The following is a 21,287-nucleotide window of genomic DNA, read 5'->3' as shown; positions in this document are numbered from 1 at the left end:
AAAGAAAGAGAGAGAGAGACAATTGAAATTTTTATATTATACACAAATAATAATGATAGAGATAATAATATTAATAATTTTTACATAATTAGAAAGGCCTCTTAAAAATTAATAATGATAAAGTACATAATTTTTAATCACAATTTTTTTTTTTTTTTTTTTATTAATCTTTCTTTTTCTTTTTCTTTTAAACAAAAACAGAATAATATTTAAAGTTGCCTTTTTGTTTTATTTTTACTTTTTCTTCCCACAACCTTTTGAAAAAAAAAAAAAAAAAAAAAAACAAAAACATGCAGAGCCCATAACAAAAAATTTTTTTAACTTTAATTTTATTATCATAATATTCAATATGAATAAAATGAATTGTAATTATTATTATTATTATTATTATCATTACAACCGCCATTACTTTCAATTGGGGTACTGTTACACTAATCATTACAAAAATAATTAATTACAAGCTAAAAGATTTTTTATTTATTTATTTATTTTGATCGTTGCTATAAATGAACAATCTTTGGACAGACAAAATTATTTATATTTATTTACATACGATTTATTGTTTTTTTAAAATTATTATTATTATTATTATTTTTCTATATTGTTTTTAAACAAACTTAACATTTTCCATTTAGTTTTCAACAATGCCGGTGATTGGAAATTATGTTTTTCGATGACGTATCGATTAATCGATTTTTTTTTTTTTTTAATAATACTCGTGACTAGATAAGGTTTATATTTCGTTTCAAATTATTGTAATCAATAACGATTCTCTTTAAAATTATTATTATTACCATTTAAAAAAAAACAATACAAATAATAATAATAATAATAATAATATGTAATTAACGAAGCTCAGGGGGTGTATTTTAATATGTACTCGCTTTGAAAACTAATTAAAAAAAAAAATAGAATAGAGAGAGGGGGGGGTCGTGCGTACTGAGTATTATTATTACCTTTACGATACGTTTTTGAAAAACGAAATTCAATGATACCGATGATGATGATGATGATGATAATAATCAGATTATAATTCGAATAAAATCATTAAATAATAATATTTAATAACCTGAGTACGATTTTTCCAGTCGCGTTTATCATTTCTTACACGCATTCGTTATCCAATGGTAGAGGTTCCCCGTGTAATTCGCTTAATAAAGTCTTTTTTTCTTCTCCTCCGCTGTACAATGATTCGTAAACGGGATTTGCAAAATTATTCGAATTCTGAAAAATAAATATCGTCAATATTTGTTAGATAAGGGGGAGGGGGAGGGGAAATCAATTTAGGTTTGTTAATTTTACTTTTGCATCCCCACTCGTTTCGGGAGGATCTTCCGTTTCGTCCATGTCTTCTCCTCTCAAATACATAGGATTACTTATTTCTACGTTTTCGGTCATTCTCACGTGACTAAAAGCAGCTCCTCTGAAAGTAAAAATTTTAAATGGTATTAATAGATAAAAGGAAAAATTGAACGAAGGAAAACGGGAAAGTGGAAAATTTTTACCGTCGAAATTTCACGACTACAAAATAAGCTCCAGCAATTATTAGCAACAGGAGTAGGAGTACGGTGACGGCGATCAAAATCCCTACGGTTATGGTGTTGGGTGATTTATTATCATCAATGTTGACGAGATTTCGAGCACCTCTCACGGGTGTTTCGCATCGGACACCGGTAAAATCCGGTCCGCAACTGAAAAATAATTCAAATTAGAAAATGAAAAAAAAAACTTATGAAAATATTTAAGAAAAATTATACTCACGCGCATACGCGGGAAATGGAAGGATTGTCGCTGTGCTCGCAAGTTCCACCGTTGAAACAAAAATGATCGCAACTTAACCATTCTTGACAGGTAGCACCGCCCCAACCCACGGGACATCTAAAATCAAAACGATTTTTTTTTTTTTTTTAAATCATTTGAGAAAATTTCTATGTTCTCGTAAAACGAATTTAATTTCAAATTTAACCTGCAAAATTTTTTGCCTTCGTTGGAGTAACACGTTCCACCATTTCTGCAGTACGCGTCAGTGCATTTGGAAACGTAAGTTTCACACTTTGGACCTGTTCTGTCGGGAGGACACTCGCAATAAACGTTTCTACCGTTCAATCGACAAACACCATTGTTTAAACAGTAGCCCTAAATCGAAAAATGATTGATTGTTAGTTCATCGTTATGAGAAGAAGAAGAAGAAAAAAGAAAATTTTTTAAAATTAATTTTACTTGACAAGCGTCGCGATCACATTTCTTGCCGCTGTAACCGGGAGGACAACTGCAAACGGGTTCTCCGGATATAATCGTACAATTTCCTCGAGCACAGAAATTTTCACAAACCGATCTAGAACAAGTGGGACCAACGAATTCCCTCGGACACGAACACTCTTCGACTCCGTTTGTTTTCACGCAAATTCCATTATTTTCGCAACGGAGATTAATGCAGTTTTCGCAACGGGTACCTAAACGCGAAAGAATAATAAATCGTTAACAAGTTAGCATCGCTCCCGTCGCTCGAGTCGAAAATTTTCAAAAAACATTATATATATATATATATATATATATTACCAATAAATCCGGGAGGACATTCGCAATGGGGTATTCCCGATGGAAATTTAACACAGTGTCCTCCGTTAAGGCACCGGTCCTTACAAAATTCGATACGTGTTTCGCATCGTTCTCCGGTAAACTCAGGACCGCAGTGACATATTAATTCCTTATTTGGTCGATTATTCGAATTTACTTCCACGCAAATGCCTAAAATTATTTTAAATAATGAAAAAATCGATTATCGTAAACTGGATAAAAAAAATTAATCATTATTAAGAAGTCTATCATCTGAAATATTCACCTCCATTTTTGCAGTATTGAGAACATTTAAATTTTTGACAAAAGGTACCCTCGTAATTGGGATTGCATTTGCATCTCGGTCCGGCACTCGTCATTTCGCATTTACCCTCGTGACAGAATAAATCGCACTTTTTATCGGGAACCATTATTTTGCAAATTACCTATAATCGTAAAAGAGTTATAGAGACGAAAATTTTGAAAACTTTTGACCATTATCATTATTATTATTATTGTAATTTACTTACCGTTGAATTTGCCAAAACGGTTTTTTGCAATCCGTCCGGACACAAGCATGATTTTTTCACTATGTTAGTTTTTGTATTCGAAGACCCGATGACGCACAAAGAACTTTCGTGACAGGAACCCATCGGACACGGATTTAAAAGTCCTTTTTCCTGTTTGTTTTCCTGAAATATCACGATATCCGACATTCTATTTCGAACTCCCTGAATGACGTTTTTCGTTTCGCCGCGGCCAAATTTATTCATGCGCAAAACGTTTTCGTTTTGATACGAAGAAATATATGCGAAATCTTCAAATATCTCGAGTTTGTACGGTCTGAATGAGTCCTTATTGAAAGCTTTTACCACCATTCTGTTGTCTCCGTTGAAATCGACACTTTCCAAAGTGTTCAGCTTCGTGTCGACAAAATACAAAACGGACGATGGATAATCGATGCTTATTCCGCTCGGACAAACGACATCCTTCGACACGACTAATTTACGATGACTTCCGTCCATGAAACTCCGTTCGATTTTTGGGAATTTCAAATTGCAATCCGTGAAAAAGAGTAGAGCCATTTTCGGTTCGAGAGCTAAATCCATGGGTTCGATCAAATTCGTTTTTATAATTGTCGTCTTTTTACGGCCATTCAATGTGGATGCCATCAAAAACGCGGATTTTTCATTTGGTATTTTATCTATGTAATACAATCTACCGACGACCCAATCGATAGCAAGTCCTTTCGGATCGTGAAGTTCACCGACGACTAATTTCAAAGTGTCCGAATCTCGTTTAAATCTCAATTGTTTTTTCATTTTGTAATCGTATTGCGTTTTGAATGCTAAATTTTCCGCTTCGATAAAATCGTAATTAATTTCTCTTTTCGAATCTGCGTATTTCATTCCGAAAATATCAGCATTTTGTTTTAGTAAAATATTTTCTAAATCGCACGAAGGGTTTGGTGGTAAAGGAGTGGATTCCGACGGGGATACGATTTCTCGTTTCAATCTCGAATTGTTTAAATCGTCTTTACTCACAATCATTCTCATTATGGTCTTTTTGACGTAGTCGGTAAAGAAAACCGTTATTTGACTGTCGTTGTAGAGAACGTCGACGTTTTTAATTTTCAAATTTGTTTTTGCCAAATTTAATTGTCTTTCGCTTCCACGACTTTTGTACGGGCTTAGCACTGCCATATCGGTATCTCTAATTACTATTAGGCCAGCTTCACTTCCCATTGCTTTACACGATTTATGTACATCGGAAAATTCTCCTTTTTTTTCGCTTTCGAGCCCCCTGGAATCTTTTTTATCGGATGAACCCGGTTTGTAATTTTTCGATTTTTCTTTCGTTCCTTCTTTCATTTTAGAAGTGCTCGTTTCTTCGAACGTGAGAGTGTAACCTTTTTCACATTGACAAGAATAAGAATTTTTTTTCTCGATACATTTTTGCGAACAAGAACCGAAAGAACAATAATGTTTTTTTTGATTTAAATCCGAACAGTTTTTGTTTTCCAATGCGCATCTTTTCGAAGTGTAAAATTGACAATTTCCTTCATCGGAATTATCGCCGCAATCATTGAATCCATCACATCTTAATTTTAAAGATATGCAATCTCCATTGCCACACCGAAATTGATCGGCTGGACAAATTCCTTCCGCCAAACAAAACTAATTACGGAGGGAAAAAAAGCATGAAAATTAAATTTATTCTTTTTTTTTTTTTTTGAAAATGAGATAATTGTAGAACAAAATGGCCGATGACTTACCTCTTTGTTTTCGTCAGAATTGTCTCCGCAATCGTCTCGACCGTCACATAGGTAGTTTTTACTAATGCAAATATTTTTCGAGCATCTATGTTGTCCGATTTCGCAAGGCATAACGGCACACATTTTAGGGTCTTCATCAGATCCATCGCTACAATCGTGATCTCCGTCGCATTTCCAAATACTCTGTAAATTTTTTTTTTGCTTTGTTAATGAAAAAATTAAATTCGTTTGATAGATGAAAATTAAAATAAAAATTTATACGTCACCTCTATACACTGTTTGTTTTTGCATGAGAATTGATTGGGTAAGCATGAAACGGTACAGTTTGAGCCTACGCAGGTAGCATCTTCTTCTTTGCAATTCGGATCTGATGAATTGCATCCGATGGATTTGTAGCAAGGTTCTCCTGGTAAGCACGTAGCATTGCAATTAAGCTGGAAAATTAGAAAAAATAATAAATAATTAAAGAATGAAAGAAAAAATTTCAATTAAAAAAAATTTTTTTTTTTAAATGAAGGACACAAAGCAATTGAGTTCACTAACTTCGTCGCTGAGATCTTCACAGTTATATTCTCCATCGCATCTGTACAATCCACGAATACATTTTCCGTTTCCGCATCTAAATTCTGATTCTGAACAATTTCTCATCGTGCAATTCATTTCATCCGAGTTGTCGCCACAGTCGTTGTCGTAATCGCATCTCCATCGTCCTGACACAAACAAACATACTGCGTGTAAATATCAGAAATTTTTGGGAGTTTTAAAACCAAACGGATGGTTTTTACCTGGTATGCAAAGGTAATTGGCACATTTGAAATAAGACGGTTCACAAGAATGGTGTGCACATTCTGGTGGTTCATCTTCACCGTTTGGACAATCGGCATCGCCATCACAATTCCACGAAGATGGAATACACCGACCGTTGGAACACTTTTAAAAAAAAAAAAAAAAACAATTTTTAATTTATAATAAAAAACAAACAGTTCAAAACAAAAAAAAAAAAAAAAAATTACTTTGAAATGACCACTCGGACAAGTTCTTTTGGCACAATATTCTCCTTCATCGGAATTGTCTTGACAATCATCATCTTCATCACATAGCCATACAAGAGGAATACATTTTCCATTATTGCAAGTGAATTGATTTTCTGAACAAGTTTCATTGGGACAATCGGCTTCATCTTCCCCATGAACGGGACAGTCAACAACACCATTACACCGTTTGGTACTCGGAATACATCTAAAATACCAACGTGGATTTATTAGGGGAAAAAAACTATACACTACACATACATGTTGGAAGTTGTTTAAAAACCTGTCTTGAATTGTGTCATTTCCTTTGCATTTAATCTGCGTGTTCATACAAGTGTATTGATTACAATCTCTTTCATCGGAGCCATCAAAACAATCAGTTTCACCGTCGCAAATTTCTATTGGATGAATACACCGAGAATTATTACATTGAAATTGTCCAGGCAAGCAAGTGAATTCCGGACAATGTTCCGGTTCGTCGGATCCATCTGCACAGTCTTCCTAAAAATCAAAAAGATAACATTAGATTTTTTTATTATGTGGGGCAAGTGGGTGAGTGAATAACTTAATTTACCTGAGTGTCGCATCGCCACCAAAAAGGAATACATTGATAAGTAGAATTACAAACAAAATGAGACGATGTGCAATTTGCGATGCAAGATGAATTATCGGGACCCAATATAAAATTTTCTGGGCACATGCACACGTGAGAATTATTCGCAGTCAAAAGACACAAAGTTGAACAATTGCCATTGTTTTCGCAAGGATTGTGTTCCAACTGCGGTTGTCTAAACGGATGATAAACCTAACAAAAAAATTACAATGGACGAAATAATTTTATAAAAATAATAATAAAATATCACGTGTCTCGATATTTACGTGTACATCCATCGGACGGTGAACTAATTTGACCATAGTTTTACAATCTTTACCACTGTACTTATTACACCTTTCAACAGTTTTCAATTCCCAATCCGTCCAATACAAATAATCTTCGAAAACTGTCATGGCGAATATGTGATGGAGTTTGGCATCGGGATTTGAATTCCTACTCAAAATAATCCTGCGATTTTTACCCTCCAAATCGCACATGGCAATGTAATCCTGTCGAGCATCCCCGTAAAACAATTCCTTCGTTTCGTATGATATCGTCAAAGCATTTGGCCAACCCAAAGATTCGTTGACGAGATACCGGAAATTCGTTCCATCCATGTTGGCCTTTCCTATAAAAGGTTTATCGCCCCAGTCGGTCCAATACATGGCTCTGAAAATTTTACAAAAAATTTTTATTTTGATTTTTCCACCAACTCCTTTTCATTTTTCTTTTGCTTGTTTAAAATTACCCTTCACTTGGATTTAACGTAATCGCTCTCGGCTCTTGTAGATTCTTGTTGATTAAAACTCTTCTGTACCTTCCGTCCAATTTCGATACTTCAATCGTATCCAAAACTTTATCGCACCAATATAAATTCCGGCCCACCCAATCGACGGCTAATCCATCCGGATTTTGAAGAGAAGCAGAATGAAGTATCTGTCAACAAAAAAAAAATTAATAATCGCAAAATAATATTAGTGCTGTAGTTCAAAATTTAGTAGATGAAAATGAAATTTTTAATTTTTTGCAATACCTGATAGGAAGAATTATCGGAACAAAATCGTTTTATGCTCGAACCTAATACGGTGACGTCAGACCAATAAATACAATGTTCCAGCCAATCATAATCTAATGCGACGGCGTTCGTCAAATTATTTGCCAAAAGTGCTGCATGACCGTTGAAATTTATTTCTCTGATGTAATGAAAATTTGTGAATATGAGTTTGGGTTCGATCGCTGAAATCACATTCCACCATTTTATTTAATGAGAAAAAAAAAAAAAACAAAGAAATAATTTGACAAATTTTTTCGTCTTACTCGAATTGACTTTACACGACCTTCCATCGGCTTTCAATGCGTAACCTACGTCACAGGAACACACAAAACTTCCCAACGTGTTTCTACAAAATTGTGAACAAGGTTTTTCCGGCAATTCGCATTCGTTAATATCTCGACACAGCGACGTGTCATTTTCGTTTACTTTAAAACCTTCTTTACACTTGCACTCGAACCTGAAACGCAAAGACATAAAAAAAATTTTTAATGATAATAATTATTATTATTTTCAAAAAATTTTTGTGCGTGTACGCTTACTTACCCTACTTTTTTATCGATGCAAATGTGACTGCAAGGAGGAGGATCTTGATGACACTCGTTAATATTACATTTTATCTCGTCGGAAAAGTCTCCGCAATCATCCTGACCATTACAGAGGAGGTACTCTTCGACGCAAATTTTATTTCGGCATTCGAAATGAGTTTCCGGATTGCACACAAAAGTCTTATTAGCTAAAAAGAAAAACGAAATGAAAATTTTTTTTTTCAATGCCGTCGGTTTTATTTTATTTTATTTTTTTTTACCGCATTCTGCCAATTCTTCGTCACTGTTATCGATGCAATCATTTTCTCCGTTGCAAATCAAGGATTTATTGATGCACAAACCGATTTTACATCTGAAATGATCGGGTGAACAAAGGGGCAAACACGAGGTTTGCTCGTCGGAACCGTCTCCGCAATCATCGTCTCCGTCGCAGTACAAATCCTAAATCAAAAATTTTTATCATTATTATTGAAATGGAAAATGTTTTGATGACTGCAGACGACGCAAAAAACATTTGTCATACCTCATCGATGCAACGATGATTCAAACATTGAAACATATTCAAACTGCAAGTGTGATTCGAAGGAGAACATCCTTGATCTACTTGTTCGTCGGAGCCGTCGGTGCAATCGGGTTCGCTATCACATACCCACTTTTTAGGTATGCATCTTCCAGTCGAATTACATTTGAAATAAGATAAAGGACACGTTCGATTTTCTACAACAACAACAATAATAATAATAATAAATAATTCAAAATCAAGTTTTTAAAACATTTTAAACGTTATTTAATGATGGACGTACGACAATTAGTGTCTTCATCGGAATGATCGGAACAATCTGGAGTCGAATCGCATTGCCAAGTCAATGGAATGCATTCTCCCTGTCCGCATTTGAACTGATCTTTTCTACACGAATAAGTACAATTATGCTCGTCGGTACCATCATCGCAATCATTATCACCGTCACATCTCCAAGTGATGTTAATGCATTGTCCGTTGTTACATTTAAATTGTTTACCACCGCATTCCTTGGATTTATTATCTGATCATACATAAATTTTTTCCAAAAAAAAAAAAATAAATTTAAAAAAACAATAAAATAAATATATATAATATTCCTCGTGGTTAAATTACCGGTTACTTCTTTTGTACAATTTTCTTCATCGGAATTATCCCAGCAATCATTTTGACCGTCGCAAATCCAAGAGCTTAAAATACATGCTGTCGTATAATTACAAGGAATCCACTGTTTCGAAGAATTTAAATTCAAACCCAAATTTGGAATACCCAAACACTCGTGAGGTGCTGGCATAAGAAAAAAATTTTTTTTAAAGATAAAAGCAATTGAATATTCCAATAAATAAATAAATATTTCAAACTTACGACATCCTATTTCATCACTGGCATCCCTACAATCTGATTCCATATCGCATCTATAATTTTTACTTATGCATTGACCATTGGCACACTTAAATTGATCTTGTTTTGAGCAGGAGCAACTTGAGGGGGGAAGGAGGAGAAAAGAGAAAAAAAAACAAATTAGTTTTTACGTAAAAACATATTGATATTGTTTTTGTTGTTGTTCTATTTCTTACTTTTCGTATTCATCGCTATTATCACCACAATCGTTGATTAAATCACAGACGCTCGCATTAGGAATACACCTGTTGTTGGCACATTTATAGTAACCTTCGTGACAAACTCTGGAAGCTTAAAAAACAATAAAATAATTATTAAAAAAAATTTTTTTTGATCTTTACCACAAAAAACTACCATCACTGACTAAGTGCTAACCTCCGCAATAAGTTATAAATTCATCGCTTCCATCTTCGCAATGTTTTACATCATCGCAAGTGAGTTCGAAGGGTATGCACGTTCCGTGAGAAGAACATTTAAAATGTTTTCCATTTTCATCGCAAGTACCATTTTCGTAAACATCAACCACGGCTTCCACGCATCTTTTCGGATTATGAGCTAACACTTCTCTGCCGGAAAAACAAGAACAAATAACGAATCCGCTTGCATCCAAATTGCATTTGTCTTCGCAACCTCCGTTAGCAATCAGACAAGGATTATTATGACCTTTAAAATAAATAAATAATTTTTTTTACAGACGTTAAGCTTCACGTGGTTCATTTCAAACAAAGGTAAGTATATATAGCCAAAAATTAATGTTATATTTTACATTTTGCAGTGTCGTCGTGAACGGCAACTATTCCCATCGGTCGAGGAATGTCTTTTCTCAAATAATGAACGTCTTCTCCGGTTAACTTATTCGCTCTGACTACCGCATGGAGTACCCAATCCGTCCAAAATAAGTAATTACCATGGACGGCCATGTCAAAAGGATGTTGAGGAGATGTATTACTGAGAACCTTTACAAAAAAATTTTTAAGGTAAGTGAATATTATTATTATCGATGACTGACTACTTGAGAGAAAAACAACAACAAAACCCACAACTCGATTAGTTCCATCTGTTTCACAACGTTCGATTTTATCCAGTCTAGCATCGCTCCAGTACAATTTCATTGCCATAAAATCTAACGTTATAGCATTGGGCATTCTTATATTTGTTTTTATTATCGATTGAACCATGTATCCGTTTAAAAATGATCTTTGAATTGACGGTGCTTGATGATTCCAATTCGTCCAAAATATTCGTCTAAAAAAAAAATCATTTCGAATTTCTTCACGATTAAACAAAAAAAATTTGAAAACTCATCATCATCATCATCATTTTACGTACGAGTTACAACTGTCGGTAACGATTCCTCTTGGTTTATCTTCTTTTTCTAAATTAACGACGATTTCAACTTTGGACAATTCGATTTTAGACGATTTCGTTGTATTCGAATTGTACGGTTCTATGTGTGGGATAAGTTGCGAGAGATTCATTCTGGAAATTGTTGCTTCATTATTACAAGTCCAGTAGAGAGTTTGTCCGTATGATTCGTATGATAATCCTTCCACGGAACCCTGACCTAAAATTATTATTATCCTTTATTCCTTATTAATCCTTTATTATTATTATTATTAGTAGTACACGACACAATAACTAACGATCAATTAAAACGGTATGATTGGTTCCGTTAAAATACACGGCGTTTATGCTGCCACGTTGTATATCCGAGTAAAAAAGCAAAGACCTTTGATAATCGTATGAAAGACCAATGGCGTTTCTCATGAGTTCTTTATTTTGAATCGATGGAAAAGGAGCATTTAAATTATTTTTATCGCTTATGTGTATCGAATCTATTCGTATCACTCTCGAGTACATAATGAAACTGTTGTAATCTAAAACGATAAAAAATTTCATTTTTGAAAAATTCCTCATATTAAAATGAAATTTTTTAAAAACTTGTGTGACCTTCACAATTTTTCTGATCTTTGGCTACTTGACCGTGAGCACATTTACAAACGGGATGAGTTCCGTTAAACAAACACAATTCGGCACAACCCCCGTTGTTGAATTTACAAGGATTCACACCCATTTGTTTAGCTTTTGAAAATATTTCGATGTCTTTTAACGAATCACCGACTCCTTGAAGGAGAACCGTGTAATCGGACAGGTTGCTTAGGGGTGCAAATTTTATACTTCCTCTCAAATGAGTCCTAAAAATTTAATTTCGAAAAAAAAAAAACTCAATTTTTTGAATTATTTCACCGAATGAATTAATTTCTTAAGGACAAGCATATTCTTACGTGTCAATCCAATACAAGTGTTTATTGTAAACGGTAAACGCTTGAGGGTTATCCAATGAGTGGTCTAGCAAAAGAGTCCTTTCGGACCCATCGTATTTAACCCTTTCTATTTTATCGAGTGCCGAATCACACCAGTACAAATGTTTAGTCTAATAATAAAAATGAAAATTACAGTATTAAATGTACTTTGGTTTTTTAATTACTTTACTTTCGGATAGAAAATTTCAAATCCCACTCACCTCCAAGTCGAGTGCTATATCGTTTATGGTACTTATGGAACCACTCGTATCGTTCACTAAAACCATTCTATTACTACCGTCGAGTGCGCTACATTCGATCCTCGGCGATTTTCCATTTACCGCCCAAAATAGTTTTCCTACGACTGGATCGACCGCGATACCTCCCGGTTTGCTTATTCCGTCGGAAATGACAACAAACCTGTTTGAACCATTCAATCTAGACACTTCGATCACGTTTAATTTAGGATCAGTCCAATAAATATTTTCTGAAAAATTTAAGGATTTAAATGAAATGACACTCATAAACTTTTTACTACAAACGATAGGAGAAATTTAAATTCACCTGCTATCCAATCGATGGCTAAACCTGTCACGAAATCGCTCCCCGTGTTTTCCATTGTTTCATACCGTTCGATGACCGTTTCTCTATTCGTACCATCCCTTTTTATCTTTGTGATTTTTCCCTGATCGCTGTCACCCCAAAATATTAGTTCTTTGTCGTATAAAAATCCCAAATTCGTGGCCATGGATACGCGCGATAAGGGTCCCAAAACTTTTGTGTAATTGTCACCGGGTGGTAGAGCCAATCCTTTTACTTCCCAATTGATGGAATATATAATAAATTCTTCGATGCCTATAATTTGATTATAATTTATATCAATGCGACGGTAACGACGACCATTAGTATATCACTAAACGATTTTTTCAACTTCATGGATACCTTTGCATTTGGTCGGATTATTCACATCGACAAAATAACCGGTGGCGCATTTACAAACTCTTTCCGTTTTTGAAATCGGCAGACACAAATGCTGACAGGGTTCTTTATCGTTTGTGCAAGCGTTGGTACCCGTTTGAAGTTTAGGATCGTAGATTCTGATAGATAGTATATTTCCTTAGGGTGGAAGAAAAAACATGTCGTGAGCGATGATAACATTTTAAAATAATAAATAACGGTGGTTAATAAATACCCGTGTTGTTTCTTAACACCGTATCGTTTCCCCCGGTAGTCATGTCGGCTTTGTGAATAGCTTGATCTTCTTGATCCGAGTAGTAGATGGATCCGAAATAGGGTACCACGGATGTCGGCCGAGCTGCATTCCCACGTAATATCAATAATTTAACCGAGTTGTTAACAAAATCGTAGTATTGAATCGAACTCGATTCTATGTTGACCCAATAAAGTCTATCCGTCGCTAAATCAAAAACTAAACCTGGAAAAAAAAAAAAAATTCGATTTACTGGAATGTGAATGATCGGTAATCACCGGTTAAAAATAAATTTAAATCGTTAAGCTTACTTTGGGGAGAATGTAGAGAGGGTTGATCGCGCTGAGATACCAAAATCACCCTATCGAAACCATCCATTCTACTCTGTTCGATAATGTGAAGATCATTTTTAACGGAAGACCAATAAAGGGTACCATTTACCGGGTTTAAAGATAGAGATCGAACTTGAAATAGATTACTTCCGTTTATAATCTGTCGTGCAAAGAAGTTAAAACTTTAAAAATAATATTTTTTTTTGGAAAAAAAAAAAAAAATTGATTTCTTATTTGAGATTTAAAAAAAAAAAAATACTTGCCACGGTTATGAATTCTCCTTTTAAATTGCAAACCGAAATGTGATTTTCTCCCGCTCCCGAAGACGTCACAAATAAATTACCGGAAATCCAATCAATGGCTAAACCGTTGGGATGTTCTATTCCTATTTAAAAAAAAAAAAAAAAATTTGAAAAACCGTAAGAATTGTAATTTTTCAGGTTCGATTAAAACAATTCAATTCGCTTACCGCTGTCTATTATAGTTTCCGCAGGGCCCCCAATTAAATTGGACGTTTTCACTTCGTTCATTTGTACGTCGGCCCAATAAATTTTTTTATTCGCGGCATCGAAATCGATGGTTGCCGGTGTTATCGCGTGTGGAACATTTATTGTAGGAATCGTGTGATAATAAGCGGATGTCAAATCGACTCCCCGAATTTCGTTGGCTCTTGAAAACAAAACTATTCTCTCGTTGACAACTGAAAACATAGGAAAGTTTAAACCTTTCGAATCTTTTGACGAAAAGCAGACGATGCTCAATAATAAGAAACTAACCAATGCAGGTTTTGTTGTCCGATGATAACCTCATCACGTGCGGACAATCGCAAGTATAGGTATTATTAATATTTATCAAACAGAGATGACTGCATCCGCCATTGTTTTTTTCACATGGTGAGGGTCTATTAACGTCGCGGGGTTGCCGACTCGGATGTAATATTTGTATATCAAACGGTTGAGTTAATGTTCTTTGTATAATGTGCAAATCCGAACCTGTCAAAAAAATTTTAAAAAATCTTTACTTTAAAAAATACGAACGTTCTAAACGAGATTTTTCTCTTTTGCATACCATTCCATTTATTGGCCCGAATAACAGAATTGGATCTCCAATCCGTCCAATAAACATAATTTTCAAATATGGCAATAGCGAACGGATGACTAAGAGTTTCGTGACCTCGTATGACTTCTTTGTGCATAAGTCCATCGTACGTCGTTGTGTGAATCGAATCAGATCTATAATATTTATTAACGGTGTGTAAACAAAATTTTTTCAATTCTCCATAACCCTAAACGGCATTTTCAAATACCTCGCATCGATCCAGTAAATCCGTCTGAGAACGTAATCCAATGTTAATCCGTTGGGCCATGCTCCATCCGTTATTTGATCGACACGTAAAACTCTTTTCCTATTGGTTCCCGACATGGAACATCTTTCTATTCTTGGAGCGTGAGCATCCCAATCAGACCAAAAAAGGTACCTGAAACGTACATTTAAAATTCATTTCAAAACATCAACCCACCAAAAAAAAAAGAACAAATGAAGCCATAATACGAACCCATCTCTAGGATCCAAAGCTATCGCTCTCGGAGAATCCATATCTCCGGCGATCAAAGTCTTTCTGAAGGATCCATTAAGTTTTGCTACTTCTATTTGATCCAAATTACTTTCGACCCAGTAAAGATTTTCTCCTATCCAATCGACTGCTAAACCTTCCGCGGTTGCCAAACCAGTTTGCACAACAACCTCTATATTTGTTAGAGCTGTAAACATTTGTTTTATTATTATTATTATCTATTGCAATAAGTAAATTTGTAGACATATTGGAAAACTTACATCCTCCTATCAAAGTTCCTCTGTAAATCTTATCATCTACCACATCCGTCCAATATATCATGTCGGCTGCTTTCGTATGATAGAAATCGAGAGCTATCGTATTTTTTAAACTCGATATTAAAGCTTTGACGGTAAAATTTCTAAGTTCGACTCCTCGTAATTCGTGACGATTTGAAAATATAACTTGAGGAATGGCTCCGTCTAAATAATAATAATAATAATAATACAATTAGTTAACTTTTTTGACTTAAATAATGACACGACGAAAACTTTTTACCTTTGCTTTTGCACGTAAAACCATCGGGTTGAAGCAAATGATCATCTTCGCATTTGCATTTATGTTTGTTTTTAAGAGGTATGCAATATTGCGAACAAACTCCCCAGGATTCGCAGGGGTGAGATTCCGAACAAGTCGTGGAATCGGGTTGCAAATGCAGGCCTTTTGGACAGTAACAAACGAATCCGTTGGGCGCGTTCTGACAATAATGACTACAGTGCGACGTAAACGAACACAGTTGCTCTTCTGTAAATGAAATTTACCTTTAATAATAATAATAATGATAATGATAATAATTCTTTGAAAACACAAACCGCAACGTAATCCTTCATCCGATCCATCCGAGCAATCTTTTTTATTATCGCACAACTGTGAGACTTTTATACATTTAGTCCCGTTGTCGCAAAGTCTGTGTGAAGGTTGTTCGCATTCAAAGGAAGGCGTGGGAGTAGGTGGGGTTATAAAACAAGTTCCGCTTTCGGTGCAGTTGTGAATTTCTAAAAAAAAAAAATTATTTTCTCGATAAATTAACAAAAGAAAAATCATTAGGTATCGCGGGGGGCGAAAAAATGCGTTCGCACAAACCCGTGCAATTTTTTTCATCCGACCCGTCCAAACAATCATTTCTTCCATCGCAAACGAAATTTTTACGAACGCATTCGATATTATTCCAACATTTGAATTCGTGAGAACTGCAAAAAACGGCAAAACCGTTCGCGGGTCGATTAACGGTTTTCGATTTTTGATCTCCTCCGTTTTCGCACTTCTGTTCGTCCGACTCGTCCGAACAATCGATCACTCCGTTACATTTTTTCGACAGCGGAAGACATATACCTTCGGCGGGACAATAAATCTAAAATTTACATTAAAAGCATAAAAATTTTAATTTTTAAATAATACCTTGACGGTACTAAATTTAACTCTTACTTCCGAACTGTTTCCGCAAATTTCCCCACAGCTTTTTTCATCGCTTCCATCGCGACAATCGTTATCCCCGTCGCAAACAAATTCGACGGGAACGCAATGAACGTCGCCGCAAACAAATTCGTTGGCCAAGCATTCGGATCCCTCTGAAAATATAATAATAATAATAATAATTATTATTATTATTATTTCATTCGTAAAAAAAAAAAAAAAAAAATGATACGTACTACAATTAGCATGTTCATCAGACGTATCATTTTCACCGCAATCAAAATCAGAATCGCATGTCCACGAGTAAGGAATGCAACTGCAAGTAAAAATAAAACAACGTTCACGCATTACAATGCTCCAAATGTGGAGGGAGAGGGAGGAAGAGGGGAGGAGAAATATCATACCGTCCGGTAATTTCGCATAAGAATTGCGATGAATTACACGTCGTATTTTTACATCTTTCCGGTGATTCATCCGAACCGTCGACGCAATCCCGATCACCGTCGCAAGCCCAAAAACTTTTAATGCACCGATTACCGTCACATTTGAATTCATCATCGTTACAAGATCTTACGGCTGGAAATGGAAAGACGATAACGATAAAGTCGGAAAAATCAAATCCCGAATAAAAAGAATTGAAAAGGAGGACTCACCGCAAACACCTTTGGGATCTTCATCGGAACCATCACCGCAATCTTTTTCTCCATCGCAAATAAATTTACGATTTACGCAACGATGACTGTCCAAACATTGAAATTCAGTTTCTTTGCATTTTGGTAAAACCTGGATAAAAAAGGAATCATTGACAGTCTTTGACGATCGTTAAAATAAAAAAAAACTTGAATACTTACTCTTGAAGTTGTGGAAACATCAGGTACGCATTTTCCATTTTTCATAGTGTAATTATCGGAACAAGAACATTGTATTTTATTCGGTAAAGAAAAGCATAATTCTTCGCAATCGCCATTTCTAACGGAACAATCACTCGTTTCTGAAGAGAGAGAGAGAGAGAAAAGGATACAAGTTGGAAAGAGAGAGAGAGAAATAATTATACAAATTGGAGTAAAACAATAAAAAAATTTTCATTACCGTTTTGCGAATTCTTATCGTATATTTTAACTTCGAACAACATGTATTTTTCCGATGCTAAAATTTCTTTCGTCATATTTTTCGTCAAGTGTAAACGATTTATGGAACCTTTTTGAAATTCCGTCCAGTAAAGAAAATTATTATGGTATGCCAATCCGTACGGATGATCCGTTTTCAAGTCTGAAAATATTTTCTGAAAAAAAAGTATTATTATTATTATTTTAATTTCAATTCGAAACGGAAAAAACATCGAATAAATTTATATAAATTTTAAGCAGTACTCTTCTCCCCGTTCGATCCAAATTGATTCTTTCAATGACTTCTAAAAATGCATCGCACCAATATAAAACATCGTTTGTAAAATCAAATGTTAAACCGCTTGGCCAAAGTGTATTTTCCGAAATGAAAACCTCTCTTTCGTCACCGTTCAACAAAGCTCTTTCTATTTTTCCGATTTTGTGAACCATCGGTGTCCAATCAGCCCAATATAGGTTTCTGGAACAAAAAATATAACACAAATGTAATAAGGAAAAAAAGGAAAAAGGAAACAAACAAAATAAATTTTTGAATTGTTTTTTTTTTTTTACATTTAGGAACGGAAAATTTAAAAGGCTTCGGGAAAATTCCTTTGGAAAGTCAACAATTTTTTCCGTGGGGAAATTTTTCAGGATTCGGCAAAACTGTAAATTAAAAACGTTTTTTAAGAAATAAGTTTTACGATTTTTTAAATTTTTGGAGAAATTCAAAAAAAAAAGTAAAATAACCACCTGTGCTTATGATCTATGGCCAACGATCTCGGCTGGAATAAATTTCCAGACACGATCGTTTTGACTATGGTCGAATTACTAACTTTGGCCACTTTTATCACGGCCGATCCTTCGTCGGCCCAATATATGTTATGTCCCAAATAATCGAATGCTATGCCCTCGACGTAAATCAATCCTTTACTAACGACGACTTCTCTTTTCGAACCGTTGATGTGTTGCCTTTCTATGCTATGCCTACAATTTAAAAAAAAAATTAAGACTTGTTTTGATATGGAAAATTCATCCTCAAGGAATTTGATTGGATGCTCACGTGTCGGAAAAATAAATGTATTCATTTTTAACGTCGAAATCGATAGAATTAGGTCTCGTGACATTCAATATGGGCATCATGACTTCCGTGAAATAAGTCGAAAGCTTCGGATTTGAACTTTCCGCGATTCCTTTAATCATGGGCGGCCGAGCTTTTCCGTAAACTATAAAAGTCGACGGAGGTTTTATTAGGCAACGACCTTTAACCTCGTGATAACCCGTTTGACATAAACACTGAGCGATTGGAACGCCTTTGTGATATGATGGCACGCAAATATGTTGGCATCCACCGTTATTAACCGTGCATGGATGATTAACGATGGGTTGTCTTTGCCTGGCGCAAAAAAAAAGAAAACAAATTTTTAAAGTTTCCAAAGGCTTTCGAAACAATAATATTTCGCGTTGTTGATTTTGTACCTGTGGACCGCATGTATGGAAAACGGACGACTGAAATTTCCTATCGTTTCGTAGTCATTCGAATTGAATTTATTTAAACGTATTATCGTAAAATTTCTCCAGCTGGTAACGAATAAATCGTTTTCGAAAACTGTTATGTCGTAAAGGTTTTGTACCTGATATAAACAAAATAATAATATATAATGCACATCCACTCTGTCGAGACGAAGAAAAGAAATTAATTCGAATTGGGGAAAAAACAAAGACTTACTGGAACTCCTTTTCTAATGACTTTTCTATTTTTTCCATCGTAATCGATACGTTCTATGACGTCGAGATACGTATCGACCCAGTATATGTGCTCGCTAGGAAAATCAACGGTTAAACCGTATGGATAAACTATTTTTTTGTCGACTAACACTAACCTGGAAATGCATTATGGAATGAGTAGAAGAAGAAGAAGAAGAAGAAAACAAAAAAAGTTTAAACTTGCAAAACCGCTATTTACCTTTGGGTACCATCGAGCAACGCTCTTTCTAACACGGCTGCATCGTCGCTCCATTTTGTAAAAAATAAAAATCCTTTCGTGGGATCCAACGTTATCCCTTTCGGACGACTCAAATCACTGTCGCATATGATTGTGCACGATTTGAGAGTCGAGTTACAAAGGAAAATCATTTCTCTCGAATCGTCCAAGAAATACCAATTTCCCGTCAGCCAGTCTAACACTAAATGAGTTTTTGCTGGAAAATTTACAAATAATTTTTTTTTCATTAGAACAAATCAAAAATTTAAATTTAAATTTAGGACATAACGAAATTAAAAAAAAAAAACCGTACAATGTAATGGAAACATTATGGATTTGGGTAAATCCCAACTCTTTTCGAAATTATCCAAGCTGACGCATTTAAAACTGGGATTCGTAGAATTTCGACGAACGTAACAAACGCTCCTGTTCCTGTGATCGAAATCCAGGGATAAAGTTTGAACGTTGAGATTTGTGCTTTTGGAAACGAAACTTCCGTTTAAATATATTAAACCGATATCGGAACTACTACTGTATAACAATGATGGCGGTTCCTCCGGAGGAACTGGAATGAATAAATAAATTATTATTATTATTACGTTCGTTCATTCATTCATTCATTCAAAACCTACCGTTTTGAGCAAAACATCGAACGCCACGTTCTGTATAACCGTTGACACAAGAACAAGAAAATGAACCTTGAGTATTGCGACAGATTTGATCACACGAACCTTCAATTTCGCATTCATCGAGATCTAAAAAAAAAACGAACGGGATTTGTTTACACGAACAAAATAATAATAATAATAATAATTAGCATTTAACTTTTAGTAGCCATTTCCGGTTTCGTCGTTAGTTGAAAACGTCAACAGTGAGAATCATTTATCATTTTTCAATTTGTTTCCTTTTTTTTTTAAACAAATATATCTTTTTAGAAGGATGAGGGTAACAACTGATACTCCTACTCCTACTTCTACTCCTACTCCTACTACTCCTACTACTACTACTTGTAAAACAAATTGACGTCACTGTCACATTGATTACTACTGATAATTTAAAATTGATAGATTTAAATGTTAAATGATACTGACAAAACATTTTTGACTTTACGTCGGAACGTAATTAATTTTTCTTTCGAAGACAGGAAACAATTGATAATGATAATGATAATGATAATAATAATAATGTTAACAATGATAAATTTAAAACGTTTGCATTAATTCACGACTCACCTATGCAACTGTTATTTACATATTTGAGCCCTTTCTCGCAATAGCATTGCGGACCCGACGGAGACATTGTGCATTTATATGGGCATTTCATCGTGGAACAAGATTTCGTTTTGTACAAACAAAACAAACTTTCATCTCCGTAATCACCGCAATCATTTTCCTTATCACAAAGCTTTGAAAATTCTATGCATTTCAACGTTTCCGGACATTGAAATAAATATTCTGGACATGATGGTGACGTCGTCGTCGTCGTCCCCGTCGTCCCCGTCGCCACCGTCGTTGTTTCAACTGAAATTTTTTTAAAATAAATTTATTATTATTTGTATAAGGTTGTTATCATCATCATCGATATCATTTTTTTTTTTTGGGGGGGGGAGAAGGTTTTAATTTCTTTACGATTAGTTTTGTTTTTTATTTACAAACTATAGCATAGATATTTACGTCAACGTTTCTCCCGTAATCGGTGTCATTAAAATTTTTTTATCAATATTAATAATAATAATAATCGTTATTATTGGGTTCAGTGGATATTTAATGCTATATTCGTTCGAGATTCTTCGACGAATATAAACGATAATTAACGACTTCCTTTTCCGTTACTTTTTCCTCGTGAACGATTACT

General features: G+C 34.7%; 1 protein-coding gene across 1 annotated transcript; it reads right to left on the bottom strand.

Annotated features, from left to right (window-relative positions):
• Positions 1 to 1,104: 1,104 nt before the first annotated feature.
• Positions 1,105 to 20,756, bottom strand: Phum_PHUM449100 (low-density lipoprotein receptor, putative; the record flags this gene model as incomplete). Its single annotated transcript, XM_002429676.1, has 64 exons — positions 1,105 to 1,224; positions 1,303 to 1,423; positions 1,506 to 1,691; positions 1,762 to 1,878; positions 1,967 to 2,136; positions 2,221 to 2,453; positions 2,560 to 2,748; positions 2,843 to 3,002; positions 3,087 to 4,733; positions 4,832 to 5,014; positions 5,098 to 5,265; positions 5,375 to 5,541; positions 5,617 to 5,761; positions 5,845 to 6,070; positions 6,146 to 6,363; positions 6,437 to 6,667; positions 6,742 to 7,126; positions 7,206 to 7,393; positions 7,491 to 7,693; positions 7,775 to 7,968; positions 8,055 to 8,244; positions 8,317 to 8,497; positions 8,580 to 8,773; positions 8,860 to 9,099; positions 9,192 to 9,362; positions 9,441 to 9,556; positions 9,653 to 9,767; positions 9,852 to 10,139; positions 10,243 to 10,432; positions 10,517 to 10,721; positions 10,806 to 11,040; positions 11,120 to 11,353; positions 11,427 to 11,671; positions 11,762 to 11,910; positions 12,001 to 12,266; positions 12,344 to 12,634; positions 12,722 to 12,895; positions 12,972 to 13,214; positions 13,301 to 13,481; positions 13,588 to 13,706; positions 13,791 to 14,021; positions 14,098 to 14,313; positions 14,390 to 14,553; positions 14,628 to 14,798; positions 14,877 to 15,081; positions 15,155 to 15,355; positions 15,432 to 15,677; positions 15,746 to 15,928; positions 16,017 to 16,284; positions 16,359 to 16,501; positions 16,583 to 16,662; positions 16,751 to 16,922; positions 17,000 to 17,129; positions 17,198 to 17,337; positions 17,436 to 17,628; positions 17,717 to 17,930; positions 18,203 to 18,436; positions 18,513 to 18,845; positions 18,929 to 19,083; positions 19,179 to 19,332; positions 19,416 to 19,650; positions 19,747 to 19,998; positions 20,066 to 20,188; positions 20,666 to 20,756. 64 exons carry the CDS (start codon positions 20,754 to 20,756, stop codon positions 1,105 to 1,107), a joined length of 13,812 nt encoding a protein of 4,603 aa, XP_002429721.1.
• Between the last annotated feature and the right edge of the window lie 531 nt (positions 20,757 to 21,287).

Source organism: Pediculus humanus, genomic scaffold (assembly GCF_000006295.1).
Source record: "Pediculus humanus corporis 1103172108220 genomic scaffold, whole genome shotgun sequence".
In the NCBI taxonomy this organism is placed as follows: Eukaryota; Metazoa; Arthropoda; class Insecta; order Psocodea; family Pediculidae; genus Pediculus; species Pediculus humanus.
Note: the sequence above shows the minus strand (reverse complement) of the source record. Positions and strands in the feature narration are given on the sequence as shown.